At 40.4% G+C, this 17394-nt stretch overlaps 1 protein-coding gene across 5 annotated transcripts in view; it reads right to left on the reverse strand.

Moving 5' to 3' along the window:
- LOC107701580 (EGF-containing fibulin-like extracellular matrix protein 1) overlaps window positions 1-13451 on the reverse strand; it is an 18677-nt gene extending 5226 nt beyond the window's left edge. For 3 of the 5 annotated variants that reach the window (XM_016503628.1, XM_016503626.1, XM_016503627.1), the window contains exons 1-6: window positions 13165-13450; window positions 12614-12701; window positions 12433-12481; window positions 12026-12304; window positions 2213-2335; window positions 712-831 (exon numbers count right to left, since the gene is read on the reverse strand). In XM_016503628.1, coding sequence (XP_016359114.1) covers window positions 712-831; window positions 2213-2335; window positions 12026-12304; window positions 12433-12481; window positions 12614-12701; window positions 13165-13256 — 751 coding nt within the window. In that variant the 5' untranslated portion in view covers window positions 13257-13450. Of the gene's footprint in view, window positions 1-711; window positions 832-2212; window positions 2336-12025; window positions 12305-12432; window positions 12483-12613; window positions 12702-13164 lie in introns of those variants that run through there. The other 2 variants (XM_016503625.1, XM_016503629.1) reach the window with 2 other exon arrangements.
- Window positions 13452-17394: the final 3943 nt, after the last annotated feature.

Here is a 17394-nt window from a genome sequence, read left to right on the forward strand (position 1 = left end):
GAAAACACTTTCCCTCCAAGTTAGCCCAGTGGTGTCTTGGAGGTCCACGGGGCGATGGTAGTTGGCCCCGAGCCAGAACAGCTGATTGAGGACGGCTTCCCCTAACGCCGTCACCTCAGCGAGCTTGCAGAACTCCCTGGCGTACTCGTAACAGAGTCTGACACCTATCCACCCTATGAGATGTTTTACATTTCTTTGTTAAATATTTGAAATCAAATTCTTGGCAGAACTGTGAAGCATGCTAATATGATAATATATCAGCTAGGCCTTCTTGCCCTTATATCGTACTGACATCTATTTCACTTTATGGTATTAAAAGTGATAATAAGCGCAAAAAGATAATGAGTACTATTCTAATATAAGAATTGTCCTGTGTATTGCTCAATAACGATTCTTCTACAGTCAATATAACACTTAAAAACAGACTGCTATTTAACATTTTATATTTTTCAGATTAACTCCAACAAACCCCTTCAACACCTTGCAATTTTTTTAATTAATTGTCTCAATGTGATATGCTGTTTACAAAGAGAGAGATGTAAATTAAAAATACAGTATATGTGTCTAAGTACAGGCCTGGACCACCAGAGTGTGAGAGCAAATGCAAAACAGAAGTTTAGAGAGATACTGAAGGATATCTTGAATTCCATTGAACACACATTCTTGAGCAAAGCTGTGCAGATACAAAGGCAGGTTAGGTCTTTGACTCACCTACACAGCTGTGGTTGTTGCTGGCGAGCTGGTAGCCATCTTTACACTCACAGTAATACGAGCCAGCAGTGTTCACACATCTGTGCATGCAGTAGTGTGATAGCATACACTCATTTCTATCTGCAAAGAGGTTTACACACACACAGTGCTTGGATACGCTTATACAGTATTCTTAACACATTTACAGGGTGACAGAAAAAAAATTTTTCACAGATGAAGATTTTCTTAATTGACCAAGTCTAATGTGGAAGGTAGTGAAGACACGTATTAACATGTTTCAGAAAGTTTTATTAAATAAAATCATAGTAGGGAGTTTAATTTAACGGGGCGGGGGGACCTCAGACCAAGAACCTAATTAAGTTGACTTTCTTACTTACCTACTCACTTACTTAATTTAGAGTCTTAGAGATACATCGAAAAGCTGTCTAATAAACCTGACATTGCTTTTGTAAGTTGCTTTGGATAAAAGTGTCTGCTAAATCCATAAATGTGACCCTGGACCACAAAACCAGTCATCAGGGTAAATTTTTTAAAACTGAGATTTATGCATAATCTGAAAGCTGAATAAATAATCTTTCCATTGATGTATGGTTTGTTAGGATCGGACAATATTTGAAAATCTGGAATCTGAGGGTGCAAAAAAATCTAAATATTGAGAAAATCATCTTTAAAGTTGTTCAAATTAAGTTCTTAGCAATGCATAATACTAATCAAAAATTAAGTTCTGATATATTTACGGTAAGAGATTTACAAAATATCTTCACGGAACATGATCTTTACTTAATATCCTAATGATTTTTGGCATAAAAGAAAAATCTATAATTTTGACCCATACAATGTATTGTTGGCTATTGCTACAAATATACCCCAGCAACTTAAGACTGCTTTTGTGCTCCAGGGTCACATATGTAAATGAGAATGTCTGTTTTGACAGAAATGCTGAGAACTTTTGTTACCCAACACTTACTGTATTAATTACGGGTAAGAAAAATATCCAGTAAATGTGTCTATTATTTAAGAAAAAAAAAATCTGCTTTTTTATTTTTGGCCTAGAATTTTAATTTCCGTGCCTCCCTGAGATTATTTTGATTTAAAGCCAATTATCATCTTTATTTATTTCACTATAATAAGCATATTATTTACAAACAATATAAGTGTACTGTTGTTTTTTACAGAAGTATTTATATTTGATACTAATGACATAATAGACACTAGAGAAGACCTCTCCCGACTAGAGTTCCCTCTAGACCGGTTCAACTAAAACCTGTTGACCCTCTAGCTTAACCAGCAACCACACTGACTAGAACGGCCACACTGGCTGACCAGTGCTTCAGCAGTTTCACCAGATAAGTTTTGTTTTCTAGAACAACCCAAAAACATTGCTAACCTGCACTTACCAGCATGATTATATATACACTTATTACAGGATTATAAGTATTGTATATATTGCTGAGTTATATCAGTAGGCTGCTTTGATGACTAGAGTGCAGTGTGAACTTACCCACACACTGTTCTCCATGTTTCTGGTATCCAGGATGACACTGACAGGTGTAGGAGCCTCTTGTGTTGTAGCAGATCTGGTCTGCATTGCAGGTGTGTAGGCCTTGGGAACATTCATCTACATCTGCCCAAACATACACAATCACACAGACTGATCAATGCGTGGACCATTGACGAGTATCATGAAATGAATTAACATCAAAAGAGGAACATTCAATTAGTAATCCCTCCACATGGAACCCAGAGCATAAAGTGTAGCTACAGACTGCTCGATTTAACCAGATTTACTGGACAGAAAGTGCTTTTCAGGATCCTTGTCACTGCATGATGAACCAAGGATTGCATCATTGGGTCAAATCCCAACATTACATGGCCTTTTCCACCCCTTTCGAGAGCAAAGACCTGGTCTAGAACCAAGTGCACCAAAAGCACAATTTTTTAAGTCTATTGTTTAAATCCATGATATCTTCCTGTTTGCATTTACAATGCAAACGATGTTCCCCTTTGAGGAACTTGCACTAACGATGTGGGGAATGCTTCTGCGAGACTACGTCTGAAGCAATCCAATCCTGATTGGTGCTGTGTCACTCATGATGTGTGATGGTGTACTGCGGAAGCTACAAAGGATGCCAGGGAAAAAAACTGGTTAGATTCTGCTCTTCAACATGTGCTTTGTGTTAAACTGTCTGTCCTGTTGGTATGTGTGTGTCAAAGTAAAAAGAAAAAGAGAGTTAAAGTGTTATTATGGTGATGTTGTTAGTATTGGTGAGTGAGAAGCAGTTTAGATCATGTATACCTCCCTGCCCATGCTACATCATGGGTGGGGACACACAATTTGTGTGTACACAACTTGGGAGCAGAGCATGTGCGGTCAGCTCTTGAAGGGGTGCGCATTGTGAGCAGCTGCCAATCAAAATGCTCTGATCCTGGAGGCAGTGCGGCAGCTTCGATATTGGGGGTCGTAAGTGGAGCTCCCGGAGATGGCTTCGGCCCTTTCTCGGCTCTCTCCCATGTGCTCCAGCATTTGCACTTGGGATCCAGAAGCCTGCTCCAAGGATTCTTCCACCCCGAGTGAGAGCCCGATGTTGATGTTGTCCAGCTCTGAGGAGGTGGATATCGTCTCTTCATCAAGGTGGGAGATATGGAGGACTCACCATCTATATCCCCTGCTTATGAGAAGCTGGTGACGGTTATGACCCATACCATGTCTAAGATTAACATCAAATGACCAGCAGAAATGCAGTAAGTGTGCCACAAAAGCAAGTTATGATTGCCGTCAGGTCACTGACTTGTCTCTGGCCCACCAAGGAGACAGCCTGAGTCATCGGCTGCTCCATGTCAGCATTAGTGGCCATGGAGAGAAACAATCTATCAAGCACCAAGGACAGAAATAAAACCACCTTCTTTGATGCCCCGCTGTCTCCTTCTGGCCTCTTCAGTGATGTTGTCAGTTTGGCCGTCAAGAGGTTCCAGGAGGCTAAATGAAAATCATCAGACTTCGAAAGGTTCATCCCCTGCCTTGTCCCGAGATACACCCGGGGTCAGCCTCGCAAAATCTTATTCCCCTAGAAGACTTTTTCGGCAGCCTAAAAACTTCTGCTGACTGTGTGTCAGTGGGTCCTGCATGCAATAGAAAAGGGAATACAGAATCCAGTTCGATTCTAGACCACCAAAATTCGATGCCATGTTGTCGATGGTGGTGGCCCCCCGAGCAGGCTCAGGTAATTAGATCTGTTCGCACAACAAGAAACAACCCACTATCCACTCCCTCACATATCCAGCTCCTCTTGGACTGGATGCCATGGTACAGACATGGCCGAGGCTACTTCTATATGCTTTTCCCCCAATTGTACTGCTCCCGGGAGTTCTAGAGCGAGTTCACCAGGACGGGATCAGTCTACTCCTTGTAGACCCGGCCCCCAATCTGACTGGCCCCTAATGTGGTTTTAGGACTTTATAGCCCATCTGAATAGTCCTTTGTGAGAGATCCCCATCTGGAGGGAGCTTCTATTCCAAGTCGTAGGCACAATATATGACCCCCTGCCAGAGACGTGGAAACTGTAGGTCTGGCCCCTATGGCTCCTGAACTCTGGTCTTTCGGCTGAGGTTGCAGAGACCACTCTATAACTCTATAGCTCCTGCCACGAGGGAATCATTCTTCTTGAAGTGGAGTGTTTTCACCTCATGGTGCAGGGAACACCGATTGGATCCAGTTAACTGCCCAGTGGCTTCAGTGTTGGCGTTCCTCCAGAATTGTTTCTATGTGGGTCTATACCCCTCCATTTTTAAGGTCTACATGGTGATCATAGCTGCCATCCAACCTATATTCTTATATTCAAAGAAAGTCTCAGTAGAGGAAAACTGACCAGTTATTGGTATGTTTCAGGACCCCCAAGGACAGGACCCCAGCCTCTAAAGAAACCATTAGCAAATAGATTGTGAAAGCGATATCTAGTGCCTACGAGGCACACCTCTATCATTAAAGGCTCATTCTACTAGAAGTGTCATAACTTCAAAAGCGTTATTTTTGGGGGTGCCCCTCCAGGAGATCTGTGATGCTGCACGATGGTCTTCCCCACACACGTTTATAAGATTTTATATTCTCGACCTCCCTGCTACACCAGGCTCTCGAGTGCTTTTGTGCTCAGTTGTGCAAGACAGTTTCATACTAAGACAGTCATTTCACAGTATGGCACAGTGTTCATTTCATTCCCCATAGCATCATGATTTGGATGCAGCGCGAGTTCCTCTAAGGGGAATGTCTCAGGTTATAAATGAAACCATGGCTTCCCCAGAGGAACCTGTTTTGTTACAAGTGTCCTTTGTAGCTTTCTCGTATGCCATCACACGTCACGAGTGGCACAGTGTCAATCAGGATTGGAGTAGTTGTACACATGCTTCAGACACAGTCATGTAAAAGCATTCCCCATAAAGTCTCGCTCCCCTCTCAGGGAACCATTGTTAAGTCTGTAAACTGAGACAATCTCTTACACTCTTCTGGTAAAGATAGTTTGAAGAATGTGGGTAACCAAACAGGTACTGGTCCGCATTGACTTCTATAGTTTGGGGAAAAAAATACTATAGCAATCAATGGAGACCATCAACTGTTTGGTTATGGACATTCTTCAAAATATCTTCTTTTGTGTTCAACAGAAGAAAGAAATTCATAAAGGGTTGGAACAACTTGAGGGTGAGTAAATGATTACAGAATTTTTAAATTTTCAATAAAGAGGTGAGAACAATTAGGCAATTACAAAGAGGAACAGGTGACATTGATAAGCCTAAATGATTAAATAATTAACAGCGATCAATTGATCAGCAATCAATTACTGACATCCCTAATCTCAATGAGTTATATATGATATCAACACTCTTGGAACACCACCCACCCAATCAACTCGGTCAGGACAACTGTGTAAATCTGAAGGGGAAATCGCAATTCATATTGTTTGGGTCGTTCTCATGCTACTTGTGCTTATGTGTTTGTCCATAACCTACTACTGACATGACAGAATGAAAGACTTTAAGACTGAACTTAAAGTGTCATGAAACCCCCCTGTTTCAGCACTGGTCTTTCACACCTTAGATCTGAAAAAGACTCCAGAAATGGGTGTAAAACTGTGGAAAAGTGGGAGTGTAGAGGGTGGGAAGAGGAGAGAAAACAACCAATAAAACACAGACCTACAACACACTCATTATACAGACAAATGAATATTAAAATATCTTTAAAACAGAAAGAATAAAGGCAGTCACTTTTTGTTTACTCTTCTTTGAATTTTCGGTCATCGCGTTCATGATCAGACATACCACTGTATCAGTGCACTTATTTGTGCATATTTAATTTGAAAAAGACATGATATGTGCGCGTATACGGTGCTGGTTCATGTTTGGGCATGAGAGAATATAAAATATGAATGAAACACACTTGCTCCGGTCCGGATATGAACTATGATCTGTGCAGCAAGTGTTGTTAAACTCATCGCGGTGTTCCGCACAGAAAACGCTCTCTCATGCTCGCTCCACGTGTTGTTACATTAAATATTGTTACGGTCATGTTTACAGAAATTAACTGACAGCGCGGAAGCTCTTTCATGAGATTTGAATTCTCCGCTGTAAGACGACCTCATGCATAATACAGCGCAGTGATTGGATCATAAGACTTAATTCTCATGAATAATACTGAGAAAAGCTTGGGAAACTGATCACGTAGACGTGTACTCTCCAGCCACGGCCGCCAATTGCCACTTCGAATTAAGACGAATTAAGACACTTTTCGTGACGTTGGTTCAACTTTTCGTTTTGAAAGGGAAGAACGAAATTGCTCGAAAAAGTGAAAAAATAACCACTTTTCTTTAATAATAGACATAATGAGTGCTATTATTGTTTTCACTGATGTGCAACCTGTACATACACTATATGTTAACATCTCAAAAAATGTGTTTTAGGGTTTCATGACACTTTAAAATCACCATGAAATCAAAATTGAAAATTCTTATTTTTTAATGGAATACTGTAGTGTTTATTATAAATAATTTATCCGTGCACTTCATTATTTTTTTAAAATTCATGTGCCCTCATAATCTTTAAAGGGGTCCTATTATGCTTTTTCACTTTTTTAATTTTAGTCAGTGTGTAGTGTGTATGTTTGGGCATAAAAAAGATCTAGAAAGTTACAAATCTCAAAGTCCACTCCAAAGGGAGATATTTCGTTTTTTAAAAAGCCATTTTCAAGAACTACAGCAAACGGCTCGTTTGGACTACAGCATTTGGTTTCCGGGCTTTATGATATCACAAAGTGGCTCATTAGAATATCATTACAAAGAATTCCCGCCTACAGAAATTCGAATGGTTAGGGGGTGGGGAGGGGCGAGGTTGTGGTTAGAACGCTTGGTTGAGTGAGTGCATCAGACAAGATGACGAAGAAGTGCTGCTGCAGAGTTAGTGCATCAGAGAAAACCAAGAAGAAGAGCTGCTGTGCTGTAGCACATTACTCTTAGGACATCGCAAACTAATTTTTTTCATGAATATGACTTAACCTGATGGAGGACGCGCTCAGTCATTCAGGCAGTCTCTCTCTCTCTCTCGCGCACGCTGTTTAGGCATGTGTTGTGCCGCTGATCGTCGTCGTCATCCTTAATAAATAAAACATTTATTCATGCTTGGGTGTCGGCTGTGAATCCAGTGGAGAGAAATACCCCACCACTAACTGCAAATTGGCATTCAGATCTGCCTCCATTTTGTTGGCAACACCCCAACTTCCAACAATCCAATCAATTCCCGAAGGACGAAATCAAGTACCGCCCTCTCATTTCAGATGACGTTTCACTCGGATATACGTCACAGTAGAGAAGAAAATACAATCGCAACTTCCGTTTCATTCCGACTTTAATGTACATTATTTGATAGATTTTAATCTATTTTGTGAGTAATGCAAAAACTTTTAAAACAAAACAATTTCATATTCACATGTTTGTTTTTCAATGGAATAACAGTCCCTTTACATAGTAGGCATAGTAATAGCAGCACAAACGTGCACATATCTGAATGCAACCAGCCTAACTAGCAATAGCTTAACAACATGCAAGCTGGTCTGGTGTTGGCATAAAAGTAGCGCAAAGTGAACAATTTATATATTCACAAATACATATTTAAAACTTTAAACATCTTATAACATTTATTCAATTGTAACTGCAGTGTAAATACATTCATGCCACCTCTGAGCTGCATTAAACAGTCTGTGTAAATGTATCTACAATAAATGCCACTTAAAATACAGCTTCTCTGCCACCTCTGATTTTATTAACTGAGATGGGTGAGTAGCAATGGTTAAGTATTAATGAAGCAATGCAATATTCGAGAATTAAGAGGTTTACTGTTTTTGCAGATGGAGAGGGAGATTGTGGATTTGCTGGAGTGCACACAGCTCTCCAAGATAAAGACTTGGAAGAGTAGACACACAATGGAGGACGTTGGAGAAACAGGGAGAATACTGGAAATAATTGCAGGAGAGAATCGCACAAAGTAAGTCTGCAGGTAAGTGGTCTGTACACCGACTAGTAGACCAGACAATGAACTTGGGAGAAGTGTGTGCTTTTATACAGGAGCTGATGAGGGTGCTGATGAGGTGCTGGTGATCAGTATTCTGTTAACTGTGAACTGAGTGAGGGAGTGACGGTAGAGCCTGGTGACACCGTGACAGCACCCACTCCATGGGCCGTTCCTGAGGGCCGAGGGACCCCAATGTTTTGGTGGCCGACCTCTGCTCCTGGATTCAGGAAGTCAGGGTTGGACACATGGAAGTAGTGAGGAGCTCAGGATCAAGGATATCATATCTGGGGACCTAGGATCTTTCTTCAGGACCATATTCTTCCTAGTTCACTAGATATTTCAAGAGGCCACCACAGCGTCGGGAGACACAAACACAGCCTGATGTCACACGTCGAGAGCCACACTTTCTGCCCTTCAACAAAGAGCTTATCTGGGTTGGGATGGATAATGGATAGATCTTGCCATGGAGCACTGTTTCACCCAGAAATAGGTCTATGGCACTGTCCCATGACCTGTGGGGAGGCAGTTGGGAAGCTTTCTTAGACAGAATATGTCACTGAAGGGGGCATAGTAGGGAGGTATATCCACTGATTGTTGATTTACTGGACTCTTGATGGACGTGGAGTAAACTGGGAGAACTTTCACAGGTCAATGTGAAACAGGTCAATAAGAATTTGTGGAAGGAGAGGGAAACATTCAGGGTAACAGCCTTCACCCCACTTCAAGACTTCTACTATTTTCCAGGATAGCACTGGGTTTTGTTTATTTAACTATGAACGCCCCAGGATGATGCCAGTGGTGGATTCCTCCAGAACCAGAAAATCCAGAGATTCTTGATGGAGTTGGCCAAGCTGGATGTGTCCCACACGAAAACGCATATGACAGTGGCAGAGTGGTCTTCCTGTTACCGACTGGACTTGACTTCGATGGGTCTTCTTTTGATCTTTCGATGGGTCTTCTTTTGATCTGGAGTTGATGGCAGAGCTCCCCCAAGATAAAGTTGCTGGCTGACCCAGAGTTGAGGAGGGTGAGTACTGAAAGAGAGACATCACGAGCAGTAAGGGTGACTTAAGTGGTGAGTGGAGATGCATGAGAACTAGGAGTATGAATACAACTCACCACAGGTCGAGGAGGATGGACAGGGCATAAAGAGATTATATGCCCTCATACTCTACAGGGCATAAAGAGATTACTCTGCAGTACAAAGACCCTGGGCAATGAGAATTGTGCACAACCATGGGCTCCGTACCTGGTTTTGGAGAGCTGGCATACTTTGGCTGTTGACGGTAGGAAGAAGACTCTTGGCCCTGTTGGTCCTCCATACAGGTCTGCATACTATGAGAAACACGGATGGTGAGTTGAATGAAGTGTTCCAGACAGATGGAATCATTGTAGGCAGTGAGATACAGCTGCAACTTGGATTCCAAACCCCCTCGGTAGGGGGTGAGGAGCAAGCACTCATTCCACCTACTAGTGGTCGCGAGAGTGCGAAAACAAAGAGTATAATCTGTTATTGACATCTTACCTCGTTTAAGTGATACAATTGCTCACCCACAGATGAATCACCAAGTGGTCTTCCAAACACTTCTCAGAAATGAGCTACGAAGCTACTGAATGGCTGGGTGACTGGGCCATCCTGGTTCCAAATGGTTTCCGTTCGCTGGAGCGCTCACCCTGAAAACAGAGTGATTACAAAGGAGATCTTGGATTTCTCTGTAGGAAATTGGTGCGACTGCATCTTGAGGCCAGTGAGCATTGTAGAAAAAAAATCTATTGCAGCCCTCCTCCAAGCCAGAGTAGGGTGCCAGGTTGGCCATGGGACTAACCACACGAACAGGTGCTGAAGGAGTGACTGGTGTGGTGATCGATGTTAATGTGGATGCGAAGGCCCGCCTCAGTGAATCCACGATCTCCTGAAATGGGTTCGTGGAAATCATGTGGTGGTGTTTGTTCTGGTCTACTGTTATGGAAATACCAGACTCAGAGACAGGATTAGCGGGCAATACACACAGTGATTTTATTAAAAGAGAAAATGCGTAAATGAGTAGCAATGGGTAAGTAGTAATGGAGCAAAGCAATACTGGAGAATGAAGAGGTTTACTGTCTTTGCAGATAGAGAGGGAGATTGTGGATTTGCTGGAGTGCACACACTTCTCAGGGATGAAAGACTTGGATGAGTAGACACACGATAGAGGATGTTGGAGACACGGGGGAACGCTGGAGGTAATTGCAGGAGAGAATCGCAGGTGGTAAGTAGGCAGGAAAGTGGTCCATATACCAACAAGTAGACCAGACAATGAGCTGGGGAGAAGTGTGTGCTTTTATACAGGAGCTGATGAAGGTGCTGCTGACGATGTGCAAGTGATCAGTATTCAGGTGATTGTGATGGAGTGACAGTGGGTCAGGTGACACTGTGAGAAGTATGCAACTAATTTTTAGGGCTGCGCTCGACTAAAGATTCTTCTGGTCAACTAGTAAGTCGATCATTTTAATCAATTAGTCGACTAATTGCGTGTTTATATTAATAAACCATATAATTCCTAATAATGAGCCTTTAAGTGCTCATAAGCGCTTATAAGCACTCAACCGCATGCATAAAGCTTGCCACAGTGCACCGGCAGAAGTAATGATTATGAAAAAAAAAACGGGGGAAAAAAAACAGCAAGAAGACTGCCTTTAACATTATAATAATTCATTGATTGATGTTTTCTGTATTTTTTGCTGCAGTGATGAAGTTGACGACACTGACTCATCTCCACAGTGGATGTGCACGTTTCATACGGATCACATAACCTAAAAATATATGTTTTCCATTTGAATTGGTTCATTTAAAAGTAGACATTTTCTATAGATATATTTTTCCGTTTTTTTTTTTTTTTTTTTACGTGCTGAAGTTCACAGAGTCCTAGACGGCAGAAAGTGCACCCTCTTTGCTTTCATTATTTTACAAAAGCACAACGTTTTGTTGTTATTGTGAGTGCACACAAAAGTAGACCGATTCACAGATTTGAAAGATGCATTACTTTTATCTGTATGAGCAAAAATGATGGAGTATTTTAAGTTAAATGCAAATGATCGCACCGGCGCCTCCAAGTTAACGGTCATGCAGTTAGCGTGCTACTGTTCAGCTTCCACACTCCGCACAAACACTTCAATAGTGCACATTTTCTAGGCTAACGTTAAAGCGAGCAGCCATGTAATATTGCAACTACTTCCATGTTTCAGATGATAAGCCACATTTGAGGTCGATGATCGAAATGAACACTCGGATGTCCTGACCGTTGTACTGTAATTACCACATAGACCAGCTTTTATTGATCTGCGTGACTTTGCCACGTCCTGTGGATTTTTTTTCTGCGATTAAGCGACTAATAAAATTGATGGTTAGTCAACTATTAGGGGGCAGCCCTATTAAATTTTTATAAATAAAAGGGGTACCCTTTTTTCAGTTGAGTACATGCCACCCAAAATGTCAGTGCAAGTCCCTAAATATCAGTTTGCATATAAAAAAAGAAAAAACTGAAATTATAATATTATGTTATGGCTTTTTATGCACTTTTAATGCTGGGAAAATATAATTTTCTGAAATGCATGTTTCCTGTTTACTGACTAAAAATAACCTTTCAGTTTAGAACCTTTTCAAAGAAAATCTGGAAATTTAGCACCAACTGCACTGTTTGCTGAAAATCAATGATGGGGAAAAAGAGTTCTCTTAAATGAGACTAATGCGGTCACAAATACTTTTGTGTTAAGAACAATGGCTTACCGTGGCAGTAGTTTTGCTCATCCAGTGTAAAACCCGGCAAGCACTGTGAGGCTCCAGCTGCTACACCTCTGAGGTTTGACTGGGTGCGTGTTTGTGGGTTAGTGGGGTTCAGAGGGTTCAGGGGGGTTTGGGGAATAGGGTCTGTGCGCTGGGATGATTCGTCTCCATTAGTGACAAATATCTGGGCATTCTGAGGGAGGCAGAGGTAGCCGCCATAGTGGTTTATGCACTTCATGCCACCTTTGCAGGCATCAGAGACAAGGGCACACTCATCAATATCTGTTCATGAACATGGAGAGAAAACTGGCATTATGCTTTTGAATCACTTTCTCAGAGACATGAAAATAGGCAAAGAGGCAACTGTTGGTCAGAGAGAGTATACTATATCAACAATATTATTTTATTACCTTTGCATACCTCTTTAATGGGATCATATTCATAGCCTTCTGTGCACTGCTGTGAGGGGAAAAAAACACTGTATAAGAATGTTTTACCTGTCAATTTAAAATATATATGAACTGCAATATCAAAACTACATAGCCTGCTCAAAGATACGCATTATTTATAGTTTTATGTAAATAGACTTGCCGTATATGATACGGGCTCTTCTGCCTCTTGAGAAACAGCACTGGCAGCAACTGTCATTACCAGGTAGATTTCCAACATCATGATGGATCTACATGGGTTAACAAATCAAAACAACAACATCACTGCTGAACATGTGAGAACATTTCGTGCTGCTTTCATTGGCTGAACTCCAGTCAGAGCTCATGCAGTTCACATACCTCTCTAGAAGTGTGTTTTAAAGTGCTGCTGAAAATGTAAACATTTAAAATGCAATTACAAGCAGCCATCAAACACTTAGAACAATGCGTTTAGTTCAAACCAGCAGCCCACATACTTCAGGTTAATACACTGTAACACGAGCACTGAAATATAACGTGTGATCTGTTTTGCACATGATTTCATGGTTTAACTCTCATTTTTATTAAATATGACGTTCTTATAAATCATAATGTTTGTGCAAAATAAAATGAACAAACGAAATTTTATCACAGCCTACAGTATCAAATACCTAATATTAATGTACTGTAGAGTAGAGTATGATATAAGACAGCATGCTATAAAACTCCTCTCACCTGCTGTAAGAAGCGTCAGGAGTTTGGAGCTCAGTCCTGTGGATGATGAGGATTTGATGTCTGTATCGGAATTTGTTTGAGGAACACTTCATGACGCCATCATTGCTGCAGGAATGTGGGAGCGGTGAACAGGTTGTTTCCCGTTGCAGGAGTTTGATGTGTTTGTTTGGTGGGCTCGAGGAAGGGCAGGATGTGGCTCCCCCCACAGGTTCTTAAATAAACTCATTGATGCCAGGCATTGTGCTTATATTATAATAGGCCAGATTGTAATGTCAATGTCATATTGTTTTACATTTTTAATGCATTAGTCATAAATGTCCTCTATCTGAGCAGTATACTTTAGCAAAATTCTGGAACACTCCCTTCTTAGCATTTCCTCAGTTTCTGTATCTGTACTTTGAGCTGTGGGAAAGGTGCTTTATAAATGTAACTATATTATTATTATTGGACAAAGTGACCGAATGTAAACAAGTAATTGTCCACAAAATCCTGATTTCCCTCACTATGCATTGGATTTGACATAAGTAAATAAATAAAACAAACACTGTAGTTATGGTTTTGTGATGCATGTGCAACTATGCGTTTTATTTTATGTGGCTCATCTATGTGTTTCTATTACATTCCAAAAACCCTTATAATATAAAACCCCTTTACTGTTAAAAAAAGGTAACACTTTATTTTATGGTGTCCTTGTTATACGTTACTTGTACTATTATAATATTGATAAATTATGCATAATTAAATACAAGTAACACTAAACCAAACCCTAATCCTAAACCTAACCATATAGTAAGTGCATGAAGTTAATTAATATTACTCAGTAATTAAATGTATAATTACACTGTAACAAGTACACCTTAAAATAAAGTGTAACAACAACAAAAAAAAAAGCATTTGAATGTATTTATCACATACATACATGTGCAATGTTAGATATAATGATTCAGGCACTAAATATGGAGTTTAAGTCCAAAAAGAATCAGTTAAAACACGCAAGAACAGAGGAAAAAAACAGGCAACCAAATCCAAAATGTAGCCTAATCAAACAAACACAAGAACTGCAGATTAGAGTCATAATCAAACATACAATACCTGGAAACACAGGAAACGCAGCTCAGCTAATGAGACTTTGCAGTGAGTGAATGAACAGTCTGGTCATTTGGACATACAAACAGGACATGAAGCACAGGTGATGGAAATGAGGGCGTGAGAACCAGTCAGTGATCAAACAAACACATACTGTTTTCTACCGAACACTGACTCCTGACACCCGGAAACTATTCACTGCATTCTCCTCTCTCTTCCACCTACCACTTCCTCTCTGACTTTGCCAGCTATTTGATACGATGGCATCCATCAGCAACAGTTCTCTACAACCAACCTCCACCCACACATTTCCACTCTTCTTTCTCACCCCTCACAGAGAACGAGGTCTCCAAAGTTTTTGTGCCAGCCGTACTCGGCCCGATCCCTCCCCACGTATTAAAGGAGATCTTTGCTACCCGCTCTGACTTACCTAATCAGCACATCTTTCACTACTGACAACTTTCCCACTGCATTTAAACAGGCTCGGGTAAAATCTGCTCAGGCTACGTCCACATTCATCTGGCTACATTTTTCACTACACATATTATTTGTGTTTTAGCCTACACCAAGTCCAGCGAAAACAGAGCTTTTTTGAAGACACTCTCCCAGAGAATGCAGCTTTCATGTTGTAGTGTGGACTATGAAAACGAAGGTATTCGAAAACAGTGATGCACATTGTACCCACACACATTGTGCATGGTTGTACATGCATGTTGTGCCTGCTATTCATTTCATTTATTCATGTTACTAAAGATATGTTTGTCACTTTACATAAGATTCATATTACATTTCTGCAAAGATATTTACTCTCAATTGTTGTTCTGTGGCAAAAGATGATGACAACTGTGTTTTAGACCATACATGGAATGGCGAATTTGAGTGTGATTCTTTTGGGGTCTGTTCTTTGTATCTTGCTCGTTACATCTGCAATCAAATGACAAATTCAAGATCTAATAGCCTAATAGTGCTAATTACGTTCTGGCTAATTAGGTTCTTCGAGAACACATGCAGATTTGATTAGTATAGCTGGATTGAGTTGCCCAAGATGTGGTACAGAGGTAGGAAAATATTTTACTGATTATTTCTTATATCGTTTTCTTTTGAAAATGTAGGCATCATAAGAACACATATAATGCCTGTTATATTAAAGGGGTCATATGATGAGATTTTTCCTTTCTCTTTGGAGTGTTACAAGCTCTTGGTGCATAAAGAAGATCTGTAAAGTTGCAAAGACTAAAGTCTCAAATCCAAAGAGATATTCTTTATAAAAGTTCAGAGTCAGCCACACCTACCTAAAACGGCTCGTTCTAACACGCCCCCACGCATCATATGACCCCTTTAAATAAAATCTTGTTGGACGTACCCTCAAAAAGCCACCACTCAACCCGTTAGCAGTTAAAAACTACAGACCAATCTCTCTTCTTCCTTTTCTGTCAAACCCTTGAAAGAGTTCAATTAGCTCTCTGCTTTTCTCCAACAGAACAACCTACGTGATGACAACCAGCCTGGCTTCAGAGGCGGAAACTTCACCGAGACTGCCCTGCTGACTATTGTTTTAACTCTTTGGCTGGCAAGAGCAAACTCCAAATCATCTGTCTTTATACTGGACCTGTCTGCGGTCTTTGACACTGTAAACCATCAGAGGTCAAAGGGTGGTGTAGAGATAAGGACATTATCAGAAGTCAGCAATGAATCTTTCTCATCCTCTGTAATGCCTGTCCAAGCCAGCAGGCGGTCCATGGCTCTCTTGGTGGCAGGGGCGGATTTAGTGAATTGGGGGCCCCAGGCAAAATATAGGAATGGGGCCCTATACATTTGCACACATTTACCTAGATCAACCTTGAGGTTCCATTTTGTTGTTTTCAGCGTAAGCCTGTATGCTGTCTAATTCTAAACTTTAAAATACATTTATTTTTAGTTGTTTTAACTACAAATTTAAATAAAACTGAAAAAAATAATGAAAAGGCAATTATACATTTACACACCTAAAATACATATATCAAGAGCATGCTCACAGATGAGAACAAAACAGCGTTGGATGAAGTGGATTAAAGCCCTGCACGGGTCTCAAATTTAGCCCGTCTTTTTTCCCCTTTTCCCAAAAAAAGCTTATACTACTGTTTCAGCTATTAAAATAGTTCAGTTTTGTATGTAATGGAAAAGTGATTATATTTCGTTTAAAGCGTCTGCTAAATGACTAAATAAATAAATAATAAATAAATAATATGTAAGTTTTTTTTGTTTTTTTAAGTAAATGCCAGCGGCAGACAGTGATTTGATCATAGCCTATAGCCTATGTTTGATCAATTTAGCCTTCTCAAATCATTAGGACTTGCCTAAAATAAAATCTATATATAAAACAGTTCAAGTATTTCACAATGTTAGTTTAAAGGTTTTAACCTATATAAATGTGCGCTGTTAGACGCATATCCAATCGTTTGTGTGGAGAGTGGAAGTTGAAGCTCGCTCTGCAGGACATGGAGGCGCCAGTGCGATCACTTGCATTTGTTTCTAACTGTGGAAACAACTTAAAATACGCAGTCATTTTTGCTCATAAAAGTAAGAGTAATACATCATTCTAAACTGTAAAGGGTCTAGTTTTATTTGTGTGCACTCACAATATCAACAAAACGTTGTGCTTTTATAAAATAATAGGCCCGATTATGCTTTTTCTGATTTTTATGTTGCTCTGTTCTAAATACCTTAAAATTTAAAGGATTTGCTGCAACGCAAATTTGTATGATATGTTAATTATTTATATTTTTTATCCATGCAGCAAATGCTTTAAAAAACAGCTTTAAAATTCATGAATTCGTTGTATTCCCATTTGTAAAATAGCCAACAAATTAATTGTTGTAGGCTAAGCCGATCTCATGAAAGTGCGTATAGCACGATTTTCTGCTTCTATTTGGCGTAATATTTCTATGCAGATATTGACTTTGGCATGCAAAAGACTGATAAATTCATAATTAACGGCATGGGTTCAGTCGAAATGTTTGCGGGGCAAATCTCAGATCAGTGAGCAGTCTGGTGGTACTCACAGTGTGTACAGCCGTACACCTGCAGCCGCCACAGACTCGGACGGTTGTCGGTTGTCGGGTAATAAACACCGTAAACAGCAAACGTTCGCGTGGCCGCGCTTAA

Source organism: Sinocyclocheilus anshuiensis, unplaced genomic scaffold (assembly GCF_001515605.1).
Source record: "Sinocyclocheilus anshuiensis isolate Anshui unplaced genomic scaffold, SAMN03320099.WGS_v1.1 scaffold3969, whole genome shotgun sequence".
Taxonomy (NCBI): domain Eukaryota; kingdom Metazoa; phylum Chordata; class Actinopteri; order Cypriniformes; family Cyprinidae; genus Sinocyclocheilus; species Sinocyclocheilus anshuiensis.